The 21189-nt window shown below is 38.6% G+C and overlaps 1 protein-coding gene across 7 annotated transcripts in view; it reads left to right on the top strand.

Moving 5' to 3' along the window:
• KYNU (kynureninase) overlaps positions 1-20303 on the top strand; it is a 95002-nt gene extending 74699 nt beyond the window's left edge. For 5 of the 7 annotated variants that reach the window (XM_071810722.1, XM_071810726.1, XM_065841244.2 and 2 more), the window contains 4 exons: positions 11205-11257; positions 12736-12821; positions 15814-16044; positions 17267-20301. In XM_071810722.1, the coding sequence (XP_071666823.1) occupies positions 11205-11257; positions 12736-12821; positions 15814-16044; positions 17267-17419 (523 nt within the window). In that variant the 3' untranslated portion in view covers positions 17420-20301. Of the gene's footprint in view, positions 1-11204; positions 11258-12735; positions 12822-15813; positions 16045-17266 lie in introns of all 7 variants that reach the window. The other 2 variants (XM_071810728.1, XM_071810723.1) reach the window with 2 other exon arrangements.
• The last annotated feature ends 886 nt before the right edge of the window (positions 20304-21189 follow it).

Here is a 21189-nt window from a genome sequence, read left to right as displayed (position 1 = left end):
ATATGAAGGAATGTCACTTAAAGCATGATGCTTGCCACAGCCTTGTTTTTTAAAAGAATATTTTTATTTTAATACAACAGGTCTTAAATTGTATTTGTTCTTCAGGAATCAGTCACTAAAATAGTGAGTTTACATGTTAGATGTGAGTAGATTCCGATTTCTCATGTATCTCACCTTCCGGACGATGCTGTTGGGACATAGACCAGTGAGTCTGCTCGGCCGCAGCCCTTTCCTGCTCCCAACACTGGGAAGCAGAGGGAGGTGGATGTGTTCCTCGTGAATGCAGTTTCCCATCTGCTGCCTCTAGCTTTTCTCTTCAGATGGTGTAAGACACAAGTGTTTGAACACATGAAAGGAACCCAACAGGCTTAGCCTGATGGAAAGGTGAACGTAGCCTGGGGGCAACTCTTGCATCCCTATTAACTAGCAAGGAAGAGAACCTGGGGCTCTTCTCTGAGTCTGTATGGTTACTGTGATTTCTTTTTTTACCCCCTACTTCAAAGGACGTGTGTTGTTAGCTGCCTGCTCTTTGTGCCTCGGTTCTCCACTTTGAGACAAGTAGTTCTGAAAGCACTTTCCTGTTGCGCCTTGGTTTTTTTCCCCAATAAGAAAACACAGTGAGTTAGTTTCTTTTCTGCTGAACGAGCTTCCAGAGATGCGATATTTGAGCTGGTGTCACACACCTCTAGCCAAATGGAAAGGAAAACTTCTTTGCCTGCCTTTTTAATAAGTCACAGAGAGGTTGTCTCCCCTCTTATGCTTACCTCAATTTGTGTATTTCCATTTCCACCTCACAGAATCTTTCTCTCTTAGGGAGGAAAAACTATTTGCAACAAAAAGCGTCGAGTGAATCTGCTGTTTCCACTAGGGTTCTCCTACATCTGTGCACAAATGTGCTGGAACTAATGCAATTTTGCATTTGGGATTTTCTACGAGGTGTTGACTCACTTTTAGGTATTTGATCGTTTTTCACTTTTCCCTTTTCAGATTCCCACTTTTGTTACTTTCTATGACCTTTTCCTCTGAAGATTCTCATTTCAAGCTGTAGTCTACACGTCCTTTAAAAATGAGAGTTGCTCATGCTTTTTTGTATTAGTTCATTAGCCCACAGTGGGGAACTTTTTCTAATTCTTCTTTACTGAATGTACTTCGAGAACATGGTATACCTCGAAATTGCTCTAAGCTGAAAGTACCAGCAATAGCCATTATGCTTTTGAGCCATGAATACAGTTACCTTTTCTTTTGTTTTGTTTTCTTTCCCATTGGTGTTCTCTGGAGTGTATTCCTGTAACTGTCAGTTACTGGTTCAGATGGGGTCTCCTGCACTGCATGTCTCCCAGAGCTATTCCTGTCCCTGTCCTGGCTGAATAGCTCTCTGGCTTTAGCCACAGCTCTGGGATGACGCGTACAGCTCGTATTATGATTCATATCACAACTGGCACCTGATTCAAACCATAAGCATTTTCAAAGGTAATTGGAAGGTCGTTGCCCAGGTTAAGGAAATAATTCAGCCTCTTCATTTCTTGCAAAGCTGGTATTCTGTGTGTGTACACCGAGAGGATTTGATGTTTTTTTTTTTCTTTTTGCTTGGTATACCACTTATGCTTATTTGTTTCCTCTTTTTCATGGGGTTTCTGGTCCTTATCGTCCCTCTTTCTCCTGGCTGAACCTTCATGTCTCCAGTGTTCAGCCATGAAAAGATGGTCTCACCAGGGAATACATCTTCACATTTGTCTTTTTCCTTGGGCTCCATTATCTTCACCAATTTTGTGGGCAAGCTAGATAACTTATTTTGCCTCCATGCCAGCTCCTTTCTTGGCAAGTCCAATTAAGTAAGTCCACAACCTGCTGTCCTTCTTGCCCATCGCCACACATCTCTGAGTCAGGAACTTCTTAAGAGACCTTCATGGCATATAACATTTCTTCTTGCCCATATTAGCATCATTACCTGATGGCTTCTCAGCTACTTCTGCAGTGAGAGGAGCTTGGGGCCTCCCAAAATGAGTGTGGGACCTTGTGTCAAACATTTGACATAATTACATTTGACCTCTTGTCAAACATTTTGACCTTGTGTCAAACATATTTCAGGGCCCCAAATACTGGTAGTTCATATGCAGCTGAAAATTAGGGCATCTACAGCCCTTTAAAGAGAGGTTCCCCAAGTCAAATTTCCCTCATGTTTTCTGGTCATGCATGAAATTTCAGCTTTTTGAGGAGAGATGCTTTAAGATAACTCTAAAGATACCCATTTGGTGCTCTCCCTTAATGATTTCATGTCTTAGACTTCAGCTCAAACTCAGTTGAGTATCACTTAATTTCAGTAGATGTTTTGTAACACAGCTACCAGGTTCTGTGGCAACTCTGCTGACACAACTTTTAATTCAATTAGTTCCAGCCACTGACATTAAAAAAGAAAATCATCTTATGTGGCTTACTCCTTATTTCAGGTAAAGAGCAGAGGTGATAACTCTTACATTTTAGCTAAATGAGGATTCCAGTATGATAAAGATCTTGCATTACTATTATGATTTCTGTATTCAAAAACAACAAAGACCTGGGGAAGCACAACTTCCCAGATCTTAAATTTTTTATATTATATTTCAGTCATTCATTGTATTATTTACAAATCTATCCAGATATCATCCCCTCAAAGTTTAATTCAAGGCATTGAGGAGACAGTACAGTTCAGTAAATGCATCATAATAATCAAAACCATCCAAGTCTCCTTTAAGTCAGAATTCACATTTAAAAGTAACTCTAGGAGGGACTGTTGCTTTTGCTTCTTGTTTAATTTAATCTGTTTGAAAGAGGCTAGGAAAAAATACTGAATTCTTCAAGAATGTAATATGCTTGGGAACTATTCAATACTTCATAAAAATCACTGAGAAATTTATTAATATCTCTCAGTAAATATGCTCCCTGCTTGATTTTTAATTTCTGGTGCTAGGCAGCATATTTGATTTCCCTTTACTAAATGTGCTAACATACTGTTGGCCATATTCCCCCTTTTCATATAGCTGATATTTGGCTAGTGGAAGTGATGTATGAGCATTTTGTGATAATAGCTGTTTGTAAGCTGATTTAACAGTTTTTAATTCAACTTCATTAGCCTTAGAGGCATTGCTGTTTTGCGAGATCTTTTCCCGGGATTTAATTTAGCCTCCAATTTTGTCTGCCGCTTGATCATACCTTGCTTTTGCCTGATCGTGGCGAATAAAGTTATCATTCCTCATTGCAAGCGCCTTAGAGTTTTGTTGGAGAGCTCTGCGTGGCTCCAAGGGGCCCTGATTGGATTCACAGCATCGCAGCCATTTCTCTTCCTCAAGCCCCGATCACAGCGACTTGTTTCCTGCTACAGAAGTGAACTCAATCTCCTTTTGTTTTGACCTGGAGGGGTAATATGGAGGGACATGTTGAAATTGGTGTATTCCCACTTGCGTCGAGTCTAAAAGAGTAACAAGGAAAAAATCAATTCGAGAAAAGCGTGTCTACCCTTCCATCTTCAGATACCTACCAGCTGTAAATCACCTTGTGCTTGATTGATCGAATAACCTCAGTTTTTCACCCAACAGTCTCTCTAATTGTGGCGACAGTTACGTTAAATTTCCCACCTTGAAGAACGGTGAAGCTCAGGGAGCTGAGAGTTGCCTGGCCACCTTTGGAAAAAGGATGATGACTCAAATACAGAGATTTCTTAATTTCTCCCACCACATAGTTCAGTACGTGTCATTGTTTAGACTAGGAAACTGTTTTTCAGAATGTTGGTCTTTGCATCTAAAATTTGCTGCTAGGCAGAAAGTGAATGATATTTCTTTCTCCTCAAAATAGAGGAGGAAAAATGTCTCCCTTTAGATGGCACTGAAAATGCAAGCTACTTAACAGAAGAAAAATGTCATGCTATTAGTCTCTAATACAATCATATTACTTTGGTCTTTTGACAAAGTAAAGCCTCATTGATATTAAATATGAAAAGTTTCTACTTTCACAGTAACAACTTTTCATAAGGAGTTTTGATTTTTTTCCACTGAGTTCTAAGAGACTGGTCCATTAATAATGTATGGCATCGCTCACAAGTCACATATGCTTAATAATTAGGAAGCATTTGTAACGAGCTGAAAAGGGTAAGGAGAGTCCAAAACTACAGAAGTCTGAGGCTAATAATTACCTGGGCTTCAAAAGCTTTTCAAATTCTAACAACAGATCCTACTTAAAGTTAATAACAGACATTGCACAGAAGAGAATAATGAAAGAAGCCCAGTCTTACCATTTGGGATAAAGGATATCTAAATAAGATATAAGGGAGGGGGGGAAAAATGTCTTTAAATATAGCTTCTGACAATCTTAGAAAGGTTTTCTGAAGGAGACTGAGAGTTAGGTTTTCAAATATTGCTAGAGTCTAACAGGAGCTGGCTGCTGAGACCCTTAATCCCCCATGTAAATCTTAGCCCGTATATATATACACTATGAAGTACACTTCATAACTGACAGCTTCATTGTATATGAAGAATTTCACCTACACAGGAGGGTTGAAATCTTTGAATTCTGCAGTTCAGTGATGAAACTGGGAGTCACTTTTCAATTATTCTTTGTTTTGATTAGACAGACCCCTCATCACCACACTGACTATGGTTTGAAATACATGTTTTAATCTCCCTTGCAGTGAGCTGTCAGCAGGGGAGCCCTGGGTCAGGCAGGACCTTGATGTGGCGCCCAGTATGGAGAGGATGGAGTTGCAGTGGAATAACATTGTCCACCCACTTGGGCTTCAGTTTTCTTTCAGCACAGCTATAAACACAGTGTGGAATTAAAGAATATATATATACTTTTTTTTTTTTTTTAATTTTCTTTTCTTGACTTAAGAGCTGGTTAGGTGACATGGATCAAGAAAATATCAAATTCTGATCTCAACAGAAACTTGACACTGGAAATGACTTTTAAGCCTGACAGGATGATTTGGGGAAAGGCTCAGAGGAGCAAGTGGCATCAGCCTTTACCTTCAAATCCCCTTTCCCTTCCCGTATTTCAAAAAAATCCAGTATAAGATACTCCAAGGAAATCTTTTTCTCCATTCTAACATGGTCCTCATTACTAAGTATCTGAAAATATTTTAACAAATGTATTCTCACCACTCACCAGAGAGTTAGGGCAGCACTGAGCAGCACTTCTAGACATGAGGGCTTGAGGCATGGAAAGACTAAATGATTCATCCATGATCAGACAAGTTTCTGATAGCAAAGAAAATTGAAACTCCTTCTTGGACTCTAGTCAGTGAGACAAAAATATGCTATGTAAAGCAATGAATAATTTTTTTCTGTTTCCTTGCTGTGGAGGATGTTGCAATTTTTAATATTTATTCTGAATTTTGGAATCCAAAGCAGCTTATGTGCTTGCAATAAAAATGAAATTAAAACATACAAAAAAATTGCGATTAGAAAACTGCAATAAAATTAATGCGGAGTAGAATGCAAAGACTGTGCCCCAGCTGTGCAGCCCTTGCTCAGTTTGTGGGGAGCTGTTAGCAAGTGTGGGTCAGGATAAGGTGGCTTTGAGGGGGTGATACAACTGTTCACATGAGTTTGATTTCTGTGAATGACCTTTGAGTGCAGCATTCGGAGATATTCTTGTTCAGGACCTGAGTCCTGGCCACTGTTTCTATCTCTGTTGTGCTTTGTAGAGCTCAGGGCACTTGAGAAGTGTATTTCCAGGTTTGGAACTGAACTCTCAGTTGAGCTGGAGATTCAGAGATGGATGTAAGGTATGTTAAGGAATAGTTTTGGTCTTTGGGACCTGGCTGTGTCATTATCTTTTTAAGTTGCCCTTTGAAACCTGAAAACTGAGCGGAGCTGGACTCTGGATGTGGCACCAGTGATGTGGTACCACCACGCTCTCCTAGGCAGCAGGATGATGATCAAACATGATCAAATCACCGTCACTAAGGTCAGGTGTAGTTTGTCCCTAATTTCAGGCTGGCTCTAACCTCCAGGCTTTCTGTATTCTTTTGCAGTCTAATTCCTAAAACTTTGTGTGTCCATTTAACACATTTCATGCTAATGGAGTGATATTACAGACACAGTTGAACTCTGATCTCTAGGCTTGTGTCACATCGTATTGTGCTTTTTGGTTGGCTGTTGAAGGTCTTAAAGTTCTTGTGAGACATAAACACAGGGAATGGATGTGCTATGGACGTGTTCTTCAAGCAACCAGTCATGCCATGGAGGTATGCAACTGCAAGAAACTGAACCTAATGATTATTGTTGGCGCTTTCATTCCTTTTCCTGTGCCAGGCTGCCTTTGCAGAAATGGTGTGATATCTGTCTCAGTTCTGTGTAATAAACTTTGGGAGCAGGGAGAAGTCTCATTAATTCCTCAGAGCTGATTCTTCCTCATAGGTAGAACAATAGCATGAAAACTCAAACAAATCCTTGCCAACATCTGGGAGTTTTTGCAAAAATAAAGTGAAGAGTGAATTAAGATCTTAGCTGCCACCCAGCAGCTATATCAGCTGCTTTGCAGGCACAGTCTGACCCAAAACTGCCTGTTTATGATTTAGCTTTATCTATGGTTTTGTAAACATAGCATACGTTGCTGGTGTATGCTCCTAACATAGGTATAATCTAAGCAATTAATATGGAATTTCTAGATAGCATTGTGACCTGATAACCGAGAGAAGACAAACCGCTCCATGCCCAGTGAAGCTGGCAAGTGTAATAGAAAATATTACCGATTTCATACTGCATTCTTCTTGTAGCTTTTCAGCACGCTTTCTCACAGACGTAAAATGATTTCTCACACAATATGATGACAGGATATTTCCAGGGCATTGCCTTGGATTGTAAAAGTTGGGCCACATTAATAGTATTTCCCCGTTTTCTGTGTCACTGTTCAAGAGTTATTTTTTATTTTTAATTTTTATTTTCTTGCCAAAAAGGGAAATGAGACTCATGTTGCTTCAGGCTGCAAATTATAAACGAGTAGCATGATCATCTGTAACTTCGAAGCAAAGGTCAAAGGATTTATATTTTTTCTATTTTATTTTTTCCTCTGTTCTTTTACTGAATCTTCTTTGATGTTTACACTGCACATACATCATGATCATTATATCCCACACTCTTGCATTGTTAATGTAACTACAAACGAGATGACTCAGGTTATGAACAATGGGTGCTTCAGTCTCGTGCAGGCAGATATGAAGGTGGAAAATGAGCTAAGTAAAAATACTTATTGAAGGGATTGTTCCCTGGTGTAAATGCACTTAAAGAGAGTATGACTAAATGAGAGGAGACTGTCTTTACGAAACCACTTCCCAACCCAGTGAATCTTTGTGTATTGATTTAGAAAATAAGAGAACATTTTGGTGTAAAAATAAGGAATTTGGAAACTTTTCAGGAATATTTGATTATATGCCTACTTTTTTCATGAAACTGAGCTGGTAACAATTTGCTTTAAATTTTGCGGGACATGTTTAAAAATTACGTCTATGCATAGACTGTAAAGTTGCAGAATTCCCTGGGAAAGTCTTGGTGTTATCAAACCACGAGGACACGTGTTTTATTTGATGTATGAAGTAGAACAATGCATTATCTATTTTAAAAATTCTATAAGAAGTGGGTTTGTAAGAACGTGCACATCTCACATTAAAAAAAACATAGCTGATTTGGCACTAATTTACTTTCCCTTTTTGGCATCATGGCAATGAGTTTTGTGTTTGTTTTTGCTGCTGGATGGGGAGATGTTGGCTATAGAGATGGTCCAAGAACATCTCTGCTGAGCAGCCCTGGGAGGCTGCTGGTCCCTGGGACCGGCAACACCTTGAATCCTGGGGTCAGTTTTGGGCCCCTCATGACAAGAAAGACCTTGAGGTGCTGGAGTGAGTTCAGAGGAGGGAATGGAGCTGGTGAAGGGGCTGGAGCACAAGTGTGATGGGAACGGCTGAGGGAACTGGGGGGTTCAGCCTGGAGAACGGGAGCTGAGGGGAGACCTTATCAGTCTCTGCAACTGCCTGAAAGGAGGTTGGAACATGGAGGGGGTTGGTGTCTTCTCCCAAGAAATAAGTGATAGAATGAGAAGAAATGGCCTCAAGTTGCACCAGGGAAGGTTCAGATTGGATCTTGGGAACAATTTCTTCCTGGAAAGGGCTGCTGGGCTTTGGAACAGGCTGCCCAGGGCAGTGGTGGAGTCACCATCCCTGGAGGGGTTTAACACACATGGAGATGAAGTTCTTAGGGACATGGTCTAGTGCTAGTGTTGGGTTAACAGTTGGACTTGATAATCAAGAGAGTCTCTTCCAACCAAAATGATTCTATGATGCCATCTGGGCACACATTGCGAGCTGGCCATCCCTAGGGTAACCAGCTCGATTAGTGCTGTGTGGAAACGAGGGGAGTGCTCAGGTTGGATACATTGCTGTGTAAAGGACAGCAACCAGTAAAACATTCTTCTTAGAGATTTACGGTGGGACTTGAGAAATTAGACCCTTTTCTCCCAAGACAGATTTTTTTTAACACGCTTCACAAAATGGGTTTTGTTTGCACTGAGAAGGATGTAAATCCAGGGTCCAGTTACTAACAAGTTTGAGGTGCTTTTAAACACAAGCACATCATATAAGGCTTTCCAGAGCCTTCCCTGTTCTGCATTTTGCAAAGATTATGGTTTGGAATTCAAAATCAATTTAGATCTTGGTGCCTTAGTTTTTGAAGCAGGAACAGTCAAAATGGTGACTGCATTTCAAAATACTCATTTTGCATGCAGAGTAACAACTCTTTAATAAGAAATTTTACTGTGATATCTTAATGTGCAATTTTATTGCCTATTATTTTTAGTGAGCATTTATAAAGCCTTATGTTTGAGGTTTAACACCGTAGCTATTTCCCATCATAACAGGTTGAAATTTGGCACAGCAGTGGCAACCCTCACTTCAAAATTTTCACAGAAAATTGTAAACAGCAAATTGCTAATTTGTAAAGATTGTTTTTTTTTTTTTTTTGAATTTCCACACTTTGAAGCCTGTCAACTTAAATGTCAAATAATATGACATCCATATGGACCATTAGATCAATGAGAGTGTAAGACCAGAGCTGCCTCAAAGTGCACATCCTGTAGTGACACCTCTGAAGTTCTAGAACAGCCAAAAAATAAAAAAAGGAAAAAGCAAATTGTCAAAATTATAGTAGGAAAGGGAAAGATAGCTGAAAGTGTCTTTAAAAAAAAAAATCCACCATTCTGTCATTTTGGAAAAGTTCCGAAATTTCAGTTTCCAAGTTGCAAACATGGCGCAGCAGCAGAGGCCTGGTTTTCAGCCAGCTTCAGAATTAGCAAGTTTTGAGTATCCAAAATACAACCAGAGCAACTTTCATCAGGCTCTTTCTGGGTAATATTCTGGTTGTTGTTTATTTTGCCTTTAAGTTGTGGTCTAAATAAAACATAGTATTTTTTCCTTGCTATAATCATACAAATGTTATGTTTCCTGTGGAATCTTTTTCTATTTAAAACTTTTGGAATTAATGGATTGTGTGCGCCACTGATATTAGTATTTTGTAGTAGTAACATACAATATTCAGGGTTTATAGTAAAACATTCTATATATATTATATAGTGGATATTAAATAGCTGGAATTTTTTTTTATGGTTCAAAGCATCAGTAACTGAGTCACTTGGCCAGAAGATGCATTATACTTTGAGGTATATTCATTTTAGCAATGTAATATCTCATTTGAAATGCATATATATTGCACTATTGATTTTCATAGGTCTTAGAATAATAAAAACATCATGCGGCAATAAAGAAAAAAACATGCTTTTTCCGTATACACTCTATTTGGATGCAGCTCAGAGCCTTTCACAGAAGTAAACATAAAACCAATGTTGTTATACAAGAATATGAAGTACTGTATTTTACACCATGGTGTAATAGTATCAATATAACAAGACTTTAACTCAAATATGGTCTTAATTCTGCAGAGCTAAGCTATTTTAAGTGTACTGCAAAGTAGTGCTCCTGCTTTAGAGAGGGGCAATGCCTTTCTTTTTCCTTGTTTACTTCCAGGAAGGCTGGTTCACTATGAGGTTTACTTATAGTTTTTTTTTTTCGCTATTACAAACTTGAAATATTTGCTAGGATTCGCTCCTAACAACTCTGCTACCTGGCATAGAGAAAGCTGAGCAAAGCCTTGGCAGAAATGGTGTTCAATATGTCTAGTCCTGGAAACCACAGGCTCCTTCTTGACCTTCTAAGGTGGTGAGTTCCTACTAGAAGATGTATAGATGAGGCTCTTAGGAACATGGTTTAGTGCCAGATTTAGGTTATGGTTGGACTTGATCTTAATGTTCTCTTCCAACCAAAATGATTCTATGATTCTATCGTAATAGCATTGATACAGGTGAAATTTAAAGTAGTACTGATGTTGTCAGTCACTGATACTACCATGTACTGAGTTAAGAAGCACAGAACCCAAAGGAGATGGGGAGAGAGTCCTTGATTTCTTAATATTGACATTATTTGCAGTGCTTTGGGCGATAGGTGACCCAGTGCATCCAGCTCCTGTGGAAAACTCTTTATAGCTATGTCTTTGACCATATTTTTTTCAGCAAATATGAAAATGTTAATAATATAATCTTAATTTAAAGCCTTAGATAAGTTTAGATCTAAAAGAGCTGGATTTTTGCATTAAACTGGTTAGTTTTTATTTTTAAAGGAAGTTTATTTTAATAATCTCAATTCAGGAGAAGAAAAGTTACTCCATATTCACATTGCTGTCTCACAGTAAGGAAAAGGCAATCCTTCCTTCACCACTCCTTTGCTTGGTGGAACCAAGTCAGATTTTATAACATCTTTTAGCTTTCAACATTCATTAAACTAAGTTTAGGGGGGGTAGAATTTAATGCCTTGGAGAAAAACAGGAAATATTTCTATTCTATTTTTCGTTTTATGAAATGAATTCAGACAGTATAGGTATTGTTAGAAATCATTAGTTGATGGAAAAATGTGGTACATTTTATCATTAGTAGTTAAAAAGAAATTCTCTAATAATAAGTTTTTAGTGCTAGCTATTTATAGAATTTATTGCATTTTTATGTCGTTATAAGAAATACAGTGTTATTAGAAATGTATATACTTCTTAATCTTATATATTTCTTAGCTCTCAAATCTAAATTAAAAGATATTATTCCAAGATTACTGTTAATTTACTTTCTTTACAAAATCTTAGGCTAATTGGCTGGTGGGGTCATGAATTCAAAACACGATTCCTCATGGAAAACAGTACGTACTTTTACACTTTCAATGTTACCCTATTTGATGTATTTATATATAACCACTTTCACTTTTACAGTAGTTTGAGTACAAAAGATAGAACTTTGCATTTCCTTACTTATGTTAAAGGTATTAAGCTAAACTCAGCCCAAATATATAAGGTAGTAGAGTTAACAAAATAAATGCGTGAATAAATTCGGTCTCTGGGTATATGAGTCTGACTCTGCTTTGCTGAAATACCTTCAAAGTGCCGATGTAGAATATGGATGAAACTTTCAAAGTATCTCAGTGAATTAAGCTCATAAGTCTCTGAGGATCTGTTATCATTCATTTGGGTGAAATCTTACTTTAGGATTAGTTTCCTTGGAATTAATGAAAAATTATATAAATGAAGGTACAGCAACCTGACATAAGTCGTGAAATACCACTAATGTTTCAGCCTTTCCAAATCCCTTGTACTAGTGAAGGACGGGTTATAAGACAAAACCAAATCTGCTCTGAAATAACTAAATATTCGTTGTCCCAATATTAAATGAGGTCTCATTCCCAAAGCTGACAGCTAAACTGTTCAGCTCCATTTTAAAGTATGGCAGAGAGAGTATTTTGAGGGATCAGGAGGTGAAAGAAGCTTTTTGTTTTGTTTTTAATATATTTTTAATTCTCTGTGGCAGCCCTACCGATGTGACTTTGGCTGGAGGATGCCTCGCTAATAACCTCGGTCTGCTCTTTGTTTTCCGATCAAATGTAAGAATGGCACTATGGCAAACCAGAAGCAGACACAAATTGCCTTGAAATACTGCTAGGAGAAGAAAAGCGTGGTTTATTCATTTCCATGAGCAGTTGATAAGGGAGAAGTTGGGCAACAATCATTACGAAATTAGCCAGTCTGTGCGTGAAAAGCATTTTCCTCCACAGCATCCTCTTGTTCTGGTGCTGGAGCATGAAATATAAATGGTGACACAGAACGTACAGCGAGGCTTTATAGATTTATTAGATAGATTTTTGCGAAATTTCACAGCCTAAAGTCTATGCAACTTCTCTGCGTGGCCTGAAGCTACACTTAGCTGCATATGCAGCCTCCCACGTGTCTCGTCAGTTTAATAAAGTTAAGGAACATGATTCCCTGCTCATGGCAGCGTCGCGGCTCCGCACGACGGTTCCTCTGCTGACTTGGAATTTCTTCTGGTTTGTGCCAGTGTTAAAAGGGATTCAAGTGTAAAGGTGGTTTTAACACACGCCATTTAAACAAATTAATTGCAGTTCTCTAGTTCCCATGAAGCTGCTAATGAGGTCTTCTGCCGGATAAAATTGGGCTTCTCTCGAAGTTAAAAGTATTAGCTGTGAGTAGATTACTATTGCTTTTTAATGACTGATTCCTACAGGCCACATTAGTGAAATATTTTATTGCGTGAGGATGGACTTCAAGATAAGGTCTGATCCATTAAAAGGAAGAAATCAAAAACACTAATATAACATTCATTTTCCAGAATTACAACTAAGTAAAGGAATTAATGGATTTCGGTTATCAAATCCTCCAATTTTACTGGTCTGTGCTCTGCAAGCTGGTTTAGAGGTAAGTAATTGCTTTACTTTGAGCCTGAATTTAAGAGTATAAAAATGTTAAATGAATGTTATGTGTATTATTGCTGTCTCCCTTAAAAAAAATTACGGAATAGTTAAAAAGTGAAGGAGGGGAGGAAGAATGAAAACTAAAATAATCTTACAGCCCTGAGAGACCAAAGCTTTTAATAAATACACTCCTCCCTTCACCATTCTCACAAACTTTGCCGTTGGACTCGATATCCATGAGGTTTGCACCTCCAAGCCTGACTGCTAATGTTGTATTTGTCCCTTTCTTATAAGGGAATTTGTGAGTGTGGTATGGCTCTGGAATGGGTTTTGTTTCATCTCTTCATCAGTTTTCTGGTGGGCAAAGGAGCAGAGCCCCATCTCTATAGGAACTGCTGTGGAAAGGGCCATCCTGCCACACACAGCTCATCCCTTCCTGGCTAGGAAGGTGTGACCCATGTGCTGAAAGACCTCTGGTCAGCCTTGGAGAGCACAGTTCAGTGTTGTCTGAAGGAGTTCAACCCTGTCTGAAGGAGTGCAGCTGTTCTCCAAACACCTTTTATCACACTGCTTTTCATATAAAGACTCAGCTCCATTTCTCTTGCAGATGGTTCATTCCTCAAACGCAAGACTCTAGGCCTTTGCAGCTGAAAAGGGTCATTTTACATTTCCCTACTTTGTGCTACATGTGCTACTATATTACTTTCTTTTCCTAAGCTGATTTTCGAGCCAGTCGTGGTTAGCAAGGTTTTGCCATTAGCATAAATGGGAAAAATATATTTCTGCTAGTATTCTGTTAATGTTAGTGTAATGGCAAAGCTGATGCCGGAACAAAGAGCGATGTCCATACACTAAGTCCCTCTTTATTTACTGAGAAAACAGTATGTTAAGCAAACAAAGTCAGAAAATTGCCATTTGTGCTCTCTCCAGCTTACATGTAACACTGGAGGACTGCAAAGGGCACAGCGATGCTTCTTGTTCCGCCTGACAATTTATTTTGTTAGCCCTTAAACATCCAATATATTTTTTTAAACTTTATGTGACCTTCGAGATAAACTGAAAGCTATTCTGCTATGACCCAGATTGTCAGTGCTTCGGTTTGTGTGGGTTGATGTCATTTAGTCCGCTGCAGGGAGCCTCGAACAATGAGGGCTGAGCAGTTTCCATCGCCTCCCCTTTCTGCGCCTGCATTACCTTTTGGCACAGCCAGGATTTCCCAGTGCTAATTGCTCTAATACAGTGGGAAACGGAATAGTTTTCATGTCTGGCAAGAGATGGCTAGTGAAATTGCATGCCACCTTCACTGGGACACATTAAGCAGAAGGCAGTGTTTCCAATGGAAACAATGAAAACTGCAAGTGTTAATGCACGTTATTCCTCAATAATGCTTAAAGTGGCTGTTAGGGCAGTAGCTGCTCCCTTTTATGGAAAAAAGGAGAGCGCTCTATAGCCACATTTAAAAGATCTTTTCCAAAAATTTCACCCAGGAGGCCAAATATTCCTTGCGTAAAGCCTGAGCAGACAGATTTTTGCATGCAGCCTGAGGAGATCCATCCCTCACGCTACCGCAAAGCCCAGAGGAACAGGAGGTGGGTCTCCATTTCACCTCCAGTCATGTTCTAAATAGTCGTGTGCATGCTCTGCCCGCTTGTGTGGTGAGGGAAGCCCCTCCAGATTTTTGTTGACCTGTGCAAGTACTGAGTGCTGGTAGCTGTGGCCCCTGTCACATCCATTTCTGTGACTGCGCTGTCTCTGTGCAAGGTGTGCTTACAGCAGCCGTGTTTTGTTTCATAGGAAAAAAACAACGTAGAGGCTTTCGGGTTTGTGCAGCATCTCGTGGTTGTGATATCATCACGGAGCAATACTTGGGATATTCTACAAATTAGTGATTTCCAGGTGCTGCTGGAAACCAGACTGTTGTATTTTGAGTAGGATTTCTGTTTCTTCTTTATACACTCTTCCAGGTTATAAGTATCATAGAGGTGTTATTCCTTCAGTGTGGAGCAGTGATTTCTAGAGAGCAAAGATCATGGGTTTTCATACAGAACCTCCACCTTGCCTCTGATTTTGCAGTTGCAGTCGGTGAAGGCATAATCGTCCATGAGCAGCAATATTGCATTTATGTGCCAGAATGTGATTTGAAGTGACTATATTGGGTACTTGCATGTCTATATCTTGTCATTTTTCCCTGGAGCTACTTACATGAGAAGAAGAAAAGGGAGGGTTTGAGGAAGGCAGGGGTAAGTTGTTTCTAGGGTCACATTTTCCGTGATTCCTTGTAACTGAGCCTTTCCGGAGCACAAGCAGAAGCTGTTGTGTCTCCCTGCTCCCAAACTATTCTGCCATGTTATTTGTTCTTGTTTGTGCAGCAAAGTAGCACTGCCATTTTTAAACAATCACTTCTGCACATCTCGTGTTTTGAGTTTCTGCAGCTTATTAATCCTGGTAGCTGTGTAAGAGCATAGATCTATTAAATCAGAATCAAGGGAATATGTTTTCTTCATGCAGGGACAGAGCCTGTACAGGACTTGAAGCAGTAAAGTCAATATGCTAGTATAAATTCTGTGTTTTCAAATACAGGAATTTGTAGATCGGGCATGATGTTTCAGTCTTGACCTTTGTTTTTTCTTACGTGATATACATACCAGGAAAAAAAATGTATGGGATTTTGAGTTTCATGTAGCCCTGTTGCCTATATGGAGTATTTATGGATCCTTTTTCAGATATGCAAATTAATGCTCTCTTAGCAAACTGTTTTTGTGCACAAGTTCATTTATGCAGACATGGATGTGTGTAAAACTTCCTAAGAGTAGACAGAAATGTCTTCCATTATCTGAAGTAATAACATTAACCTGTGTTTTCAATGTCTGTCTGATATTACTACTTGATTCTACTGATAATGTGTGGAGTAATCCGCTACCCTTTTAGTTCTCTTTACTTCCTTTTAATTTTCTATAGTAATGCATTGTCCTTCTAATGATTTAAAATCATTATAGGTTTTTGGCCAAACAACAATGAAAGCATTGAGGAGGAAATCTGTTCTGCTCACTGGTTACTTGGAATACCTGATAAAACATTACTTCAGTGAGGATAAAACAAATCCAGAGAAGCCCTTTGTAAAAATAATCACGCCATCTCGAGTTGAGGAGAGAGGATGCCAACTCACGCTGTCTTTTTCCCTTCCAATCAAATCTGTGTTTGAAGAGCTGGAGAAGAGAGGAGTAGCTGTGAGTGAATCAAACTTCATCATCTTATGCACTGTTTAGCTAACCTATACCATAACAAAGTAATAATTCTGCATTTATTCAAGTATAGGGCCAAAAAAGACTGAGAATGGTGAAAATTGTCTACATAGCATCTCCAGTCTTGTGCAAATAACTAAATAAGTAGGGTTATTTTATAAATTAATTGTGAGTCTGCATATTGGTCTTTCTGATCGATTTATTTCCAGTAGTTCTGAGAGTAGCACCCAGGAGTCCCCACTGAGATTAGAGCTGCGTTATGGTGGGAGACATTAGGGTTTTTAAGCTGATGGTCTGAACAGGAACAATAGGAAACCTGAACCTCCATCAGTCCCTTTCTTGACCTACAAATGACCAAACCCTTGCTCTTTGTGAGGAATTAAATGCTGTCATTTCCTTAGAGATATGTTTTAGCCCTCACAAAAAGCACTGAATGGCAGTGCCATGTAATGACGTGGTTACCAGTGAATATGTCTCAAAAAGAATAAAAGCTGAAATTAAGGCTGTACATTAGGTGATTTAGAAGTTCTGGGAGGTGAGGCTGATAGCGTAATGCCGTATAAATGATAGACGAGTTTTATTTCTGCTGCTGGTTTGTGTCCCCAAAGGGCAACCCTTCTAGGCTAAATATGCTGCTGTTTTGGTGCTGCCAGGGAATTCCAGGAACTGCTACTTTTAAGAGGGCACGGGGCCTCACACTGTTGGCTTGTCTTCCCGATGCAGTAATATGCTTCAAATATGAGAGATTATTCTACTCAGCAAAAAGTTCAAATTCACAAGGTGGAGGAAGAAAAGTACTGCAAACCTTATGATGTTACCTGTACCTGTAGTACAAGAGACTCTTTCATACTGCCATGATTCTGTTTTGTGGTGTGTTTTTTTGGTCGCCTATATGTCTTTTCAACTATAGGTTGCTAGAGGCACTGAGGTAAATTATGGGGATGTGTAGCTGGTTTGGAGGCCCTCAGTGGCATTGCTAGAGTCCTGATCATCCCAAGGCTTGCATCCTTTTTTAGGCAACATGCTACTCTTCTTGCTATGCTCCTCACATTAGTTTATTGGGGCTCTCAAAGTTTTTACATATGTCTCCTTGTTGGTCTGGTCATTCTTCCTTGAAGACAAGGATGACATTAAGTTAAAAATATAGCCTGACAGATAAATATGAAGTGACCTGAATTTACTAAGCGTTCCTTTTTCTGTTTTGCAGTGTGACATGCGAGAACCAAATGCTCTTCGTGTTGCCCCAGTTCCTCTCTACAATTCTTTCCGTGATGTGCACAGATTTATTGAAATCCTGGGATCCGCAATTACATCTTCAAAACAAACAGCAAACAATACTGCGCTATCTGCTTCTTATTGATGGCTCAGCTGTATCTTTTAATCTATTCCTGACTAAGATACATTTATCCTGCCGAACGATTCTTTGCTTCAAGTAGACTGAGCTATATCCCATGCAATTTGCAAAAAAATGACTGTGCTTGAATAGTTATTTACAACAGACATAGTTTTATTAAAACTCGTATTTCCACTCTGCTTTGACTTTGACTTCACGAATTAGTATGCTTTGTATATTTTAATGGGGCTTTTCTTAAACATTTTATGTAGTTTTATTGCATTAGCTTTCAGAAGCATGGAAGAATTGCTGTCAACCAGAACAGGAATGAAAAAAAAAAAAACCCTTCTTTATTATAAAAACGATGCATAATGAAAATTGGAAAATAGACAAGTCACCAACAGTTAAAAGATACAGTTGAATTTACATTTTTAATTTATCAATTCTATTTAAAGTACACGGTATACTTGAAAAGTAGAAGTTGAACAATTCTTTAAAAACTGTTATCTGCTGCATACTGATTTCTTCAAAGGGCCCAACATTCTGAAATTCTGCTTTAATTAATGATTTAATTGAAGAATAAATTTACATTGCAGTTACCTTCCTTGGTGTGATAGAATTGGCTAAACCAAAACATATACTTTTTATATTTCTAGGTAGTCATCTTGAAGACGATACGCTTGAGAAAGCGGAGAACAATTTTAATTTTGTGTAAGCCAATGCGAAGGGCTGTATGAGCACTTACTGTAGTTTTAACAAGACTTGCTTTGGATTAGGCAAAATGAACTCTGAACTGTTTAAGCAGCAGCAAAATATCTCATTGTTAACTTAGTGTGGTCCAAATTTTTACAGAGATTTGCCCTGGACAGCTAAGATCAATGAAGAAAAACTGCTTACATTTAACCAGTACTTTACTTGGAGTTCTTCTAAGACATAAATAACACTTTGGCATAAATGACAACTAAGATCTGAAGGCTGTAGCTATTCAGTGGCACCTTTTTTCAAGAACCAGCTGAAACTTTATCTCTGATAATACTCAGTGTGTCTGATTTTTTTGTGTGTGAAACACTTACAAAATTACTTCTGGTAGTACTTCTTTTTATTCCACTTCAAGGGTCAGAAAGGATTTGGGGGAAGAAGTGAGGACTACTCCATTTTGGCTCAAGGGCATTTTTTGCTGGTTGAAGTTTTCACACTCTCTGAGCATCTCCCGCTGCACAGGGAACCCCAAGGGCCTTTGTAGTTTTTAGTTGTGCCCTAAAATTCTCCCCAAATGGGTGGTTTGAAAATGCCTTCTGCAGAAATACCTATTTCTTTGGTTGTAATGTATAAGGGAAAGCTGGAAGAACCACGAATAAAGCATTTGTTGGTATTTTTAACAACTGCAAAGAGTAAGAACAGCTTCTCAAACTAGAATATTGTCATAAAGAGTAGCACAGGAGTCTTAAGCAGCTGGAAAGCTCTGGCTTGCTCGAGAGGTTTCGATTATGTTGGTATCATCGCTCTTTAATTCAACTGAGTCTGTATCATTGTATTGCAGACCAGGTATCTGTATTTCAGTGGCTGTGGTTTTGTTTTCATACTTGTGTCTGCAGCGCAGCTACTTTCATCTGTCGAGTGACACCGTCTTAGAAAAGAACCGTTCTCTATAAAGTGACTGTTGATGAAAAAGGCACTGAATATAAAACTGGAAAGGATTTTAATTCACTGTCAGTGCCTTTGAAGCACTTGTGCTGCTGTACAGCTCTGACTAACAGTCACTTATGTCTTGCCTATAAAGTTAGGCAAGCTTATTAAAACCTAGTGTCGTATCTGGATTTATATTATAATATACCTTATTTTGATATCAGCTGAACCTTGGTTATGTGACAAACCCAGGAATAGTAAAAACCTCAAAATCTCTCATTAAATAGCTCCTGGACACCAGGTTTGAATTAGCTGTCTTGGAAGTTACAGGGAGGTAAATAGTGAATTTTGGGGTCGCAGTTTGACATTTGCATTAAATTCACAAATTGTGAAAACAATTCCTTGTGTCTCTGATTGGGGAAAGTGAGCCAAATAGGGGAGGTAAAGTAGATACTGAATCTATACAGCCCAGGTTTCAAAAGATAATAGATTATTAATAAAGCTTTAATAGTATTTTGTTGTTCAGCAACACTTCAGGCTACAGGTACAAGTATTGACTTTATAAATAAGCATTTGTGTTCCATTTGATGGATTTGATTAAATTCAGTGTGTCAGACTTCACTTATTTCAACTTTTCTGTATTACTCTCTACCTTTTACCTGCAAGGGGTGAAGATAAACATGAAAGCTCCTTGCTTTAATAGAAATATATATAAAGTCAGAAAACTATTTCTAAAAAGTGAGGGAAGTCTCTGCTGTATTTTACTGAAAAAAATGCAGCATAAGCACCAGTTTTTTGTGCTCTTTCCCTATTTGTAGTAAGTTTTGCAAAATGAATAATACTGAAAGTTAACATTAGGTGTCAGTATTTTACATATTATTTAGGGAGAGAATATCAAGTGAAAGAGCTTCTGTGAAAAAAATAAAAGATAGTATTACAGTCTGCTTTTTCAAATGCTCTAAGTTATCACAGTTAGAGTAATATCAGGAATAATTATGTGTGAAATAATTAATTGTATATACCCCGAATGCTTCTTGCTAGTTACATCTCTGATTTAAAATTCTGTATTAAGTACTACTGCTTTCTAATTGTGATAACATTTAGTTCTTGTATTGTCTGAAGAAATTACATTTTTCAAATTAAATTGCAAGACATGAGTGTCTGTAGATGACAGAAAATTGATACCCAGGTGGAGTAATAAAATGCCTATAAAATGAAGGGCTATAAATATGAATATGTAGATCCTTGATTGTATGTGATCTTGCTCAGCACAAGACAATTTAATACTGTACAGGTCCCTTAAACCTCACTGCAACTGTTGGAAACATGAGGGAAAAACACTATAGGATCTATTGGTGCATTTTTTTATTCTGTTTTGCCATGGAAAGTCTAGAGAGAAGATGAAGTCTTCTTCCATAAGCATAAAAGGATGCTTATCTTTTCCAAAAGAATAGTACACTCTGAGTGGAAAAACAAAAAGAAAGGTATGACTTACAGTTATTTTCTCATCTTTGCTGATTGTCTGATTGCGAACGGGAAGGACGTGACCCATTTGAATAACTCAAGATACAAAACTTTGGGAGCCCTTGGTCTGACTATTGCAGGATCCACCTTGCTCTTGTTTTATCAGCAGAGTATTATACATTATTAGATTAAGAAAAAAAAGATGAAAAGAGAAAGAAAGGGAGAAAACGTTACAACCTACTCTGGCCCTGTAGCACGTTCGGTTCTGGAAAAAAAGAGCATGGAAGATAAGAAAAAAAATAATAAACTTTTTAAGCAATGTCACACTATGTTGTGGTCAGGTTCCCAAATAAAGTGGGTACAGGTGGGAATTCCAGGTGGAATTCTAACCCTGGTGTAAGGATGGGCCTTGGCTGTGTTCGGAAATAAGCATCTAGGGCTAAATCCCCAGAGGGACCTTACAGGATGTGTAGACATCGAAGCATTGGCAGCAATCTAATGAAGATGTGGCCGAGGTAGGTGTGTTATTTCATATACTCACTTCTAAATCCCAGATGAGATGAACACGTCATGATCTAAGATATTTCCAAGGGAGCTGAACTGCTCAGAGACCCTTAAAAATCTCAGCAGGTTCCCATCTGTACCTCTGGGCACCCAAACTGATGAAAATACGTTTCTGAAATGCAAGTCACTCTTTATGACTGGCT

This window comes from Patagioenas fasciata, chromosome 7 (assembly GCF_037038585.1).
Source record: "Patagioenas fasciata isolate bPatFas1 chromosome 7, bPatFas1.hap1, whole genome shotgun sequence".
NCBI classification, from domain to species: Eukaryota; Metazoa; Chordata; class Aves; order Columbiformes; family Columbidae; genus Patagioenas; species Patagioenas fasciata.
The sequence above is the reverse complement of the archived record's forward strand: the minus strand, read 5'-3'. Positions and strand labels throughout refer to the sequence as shown.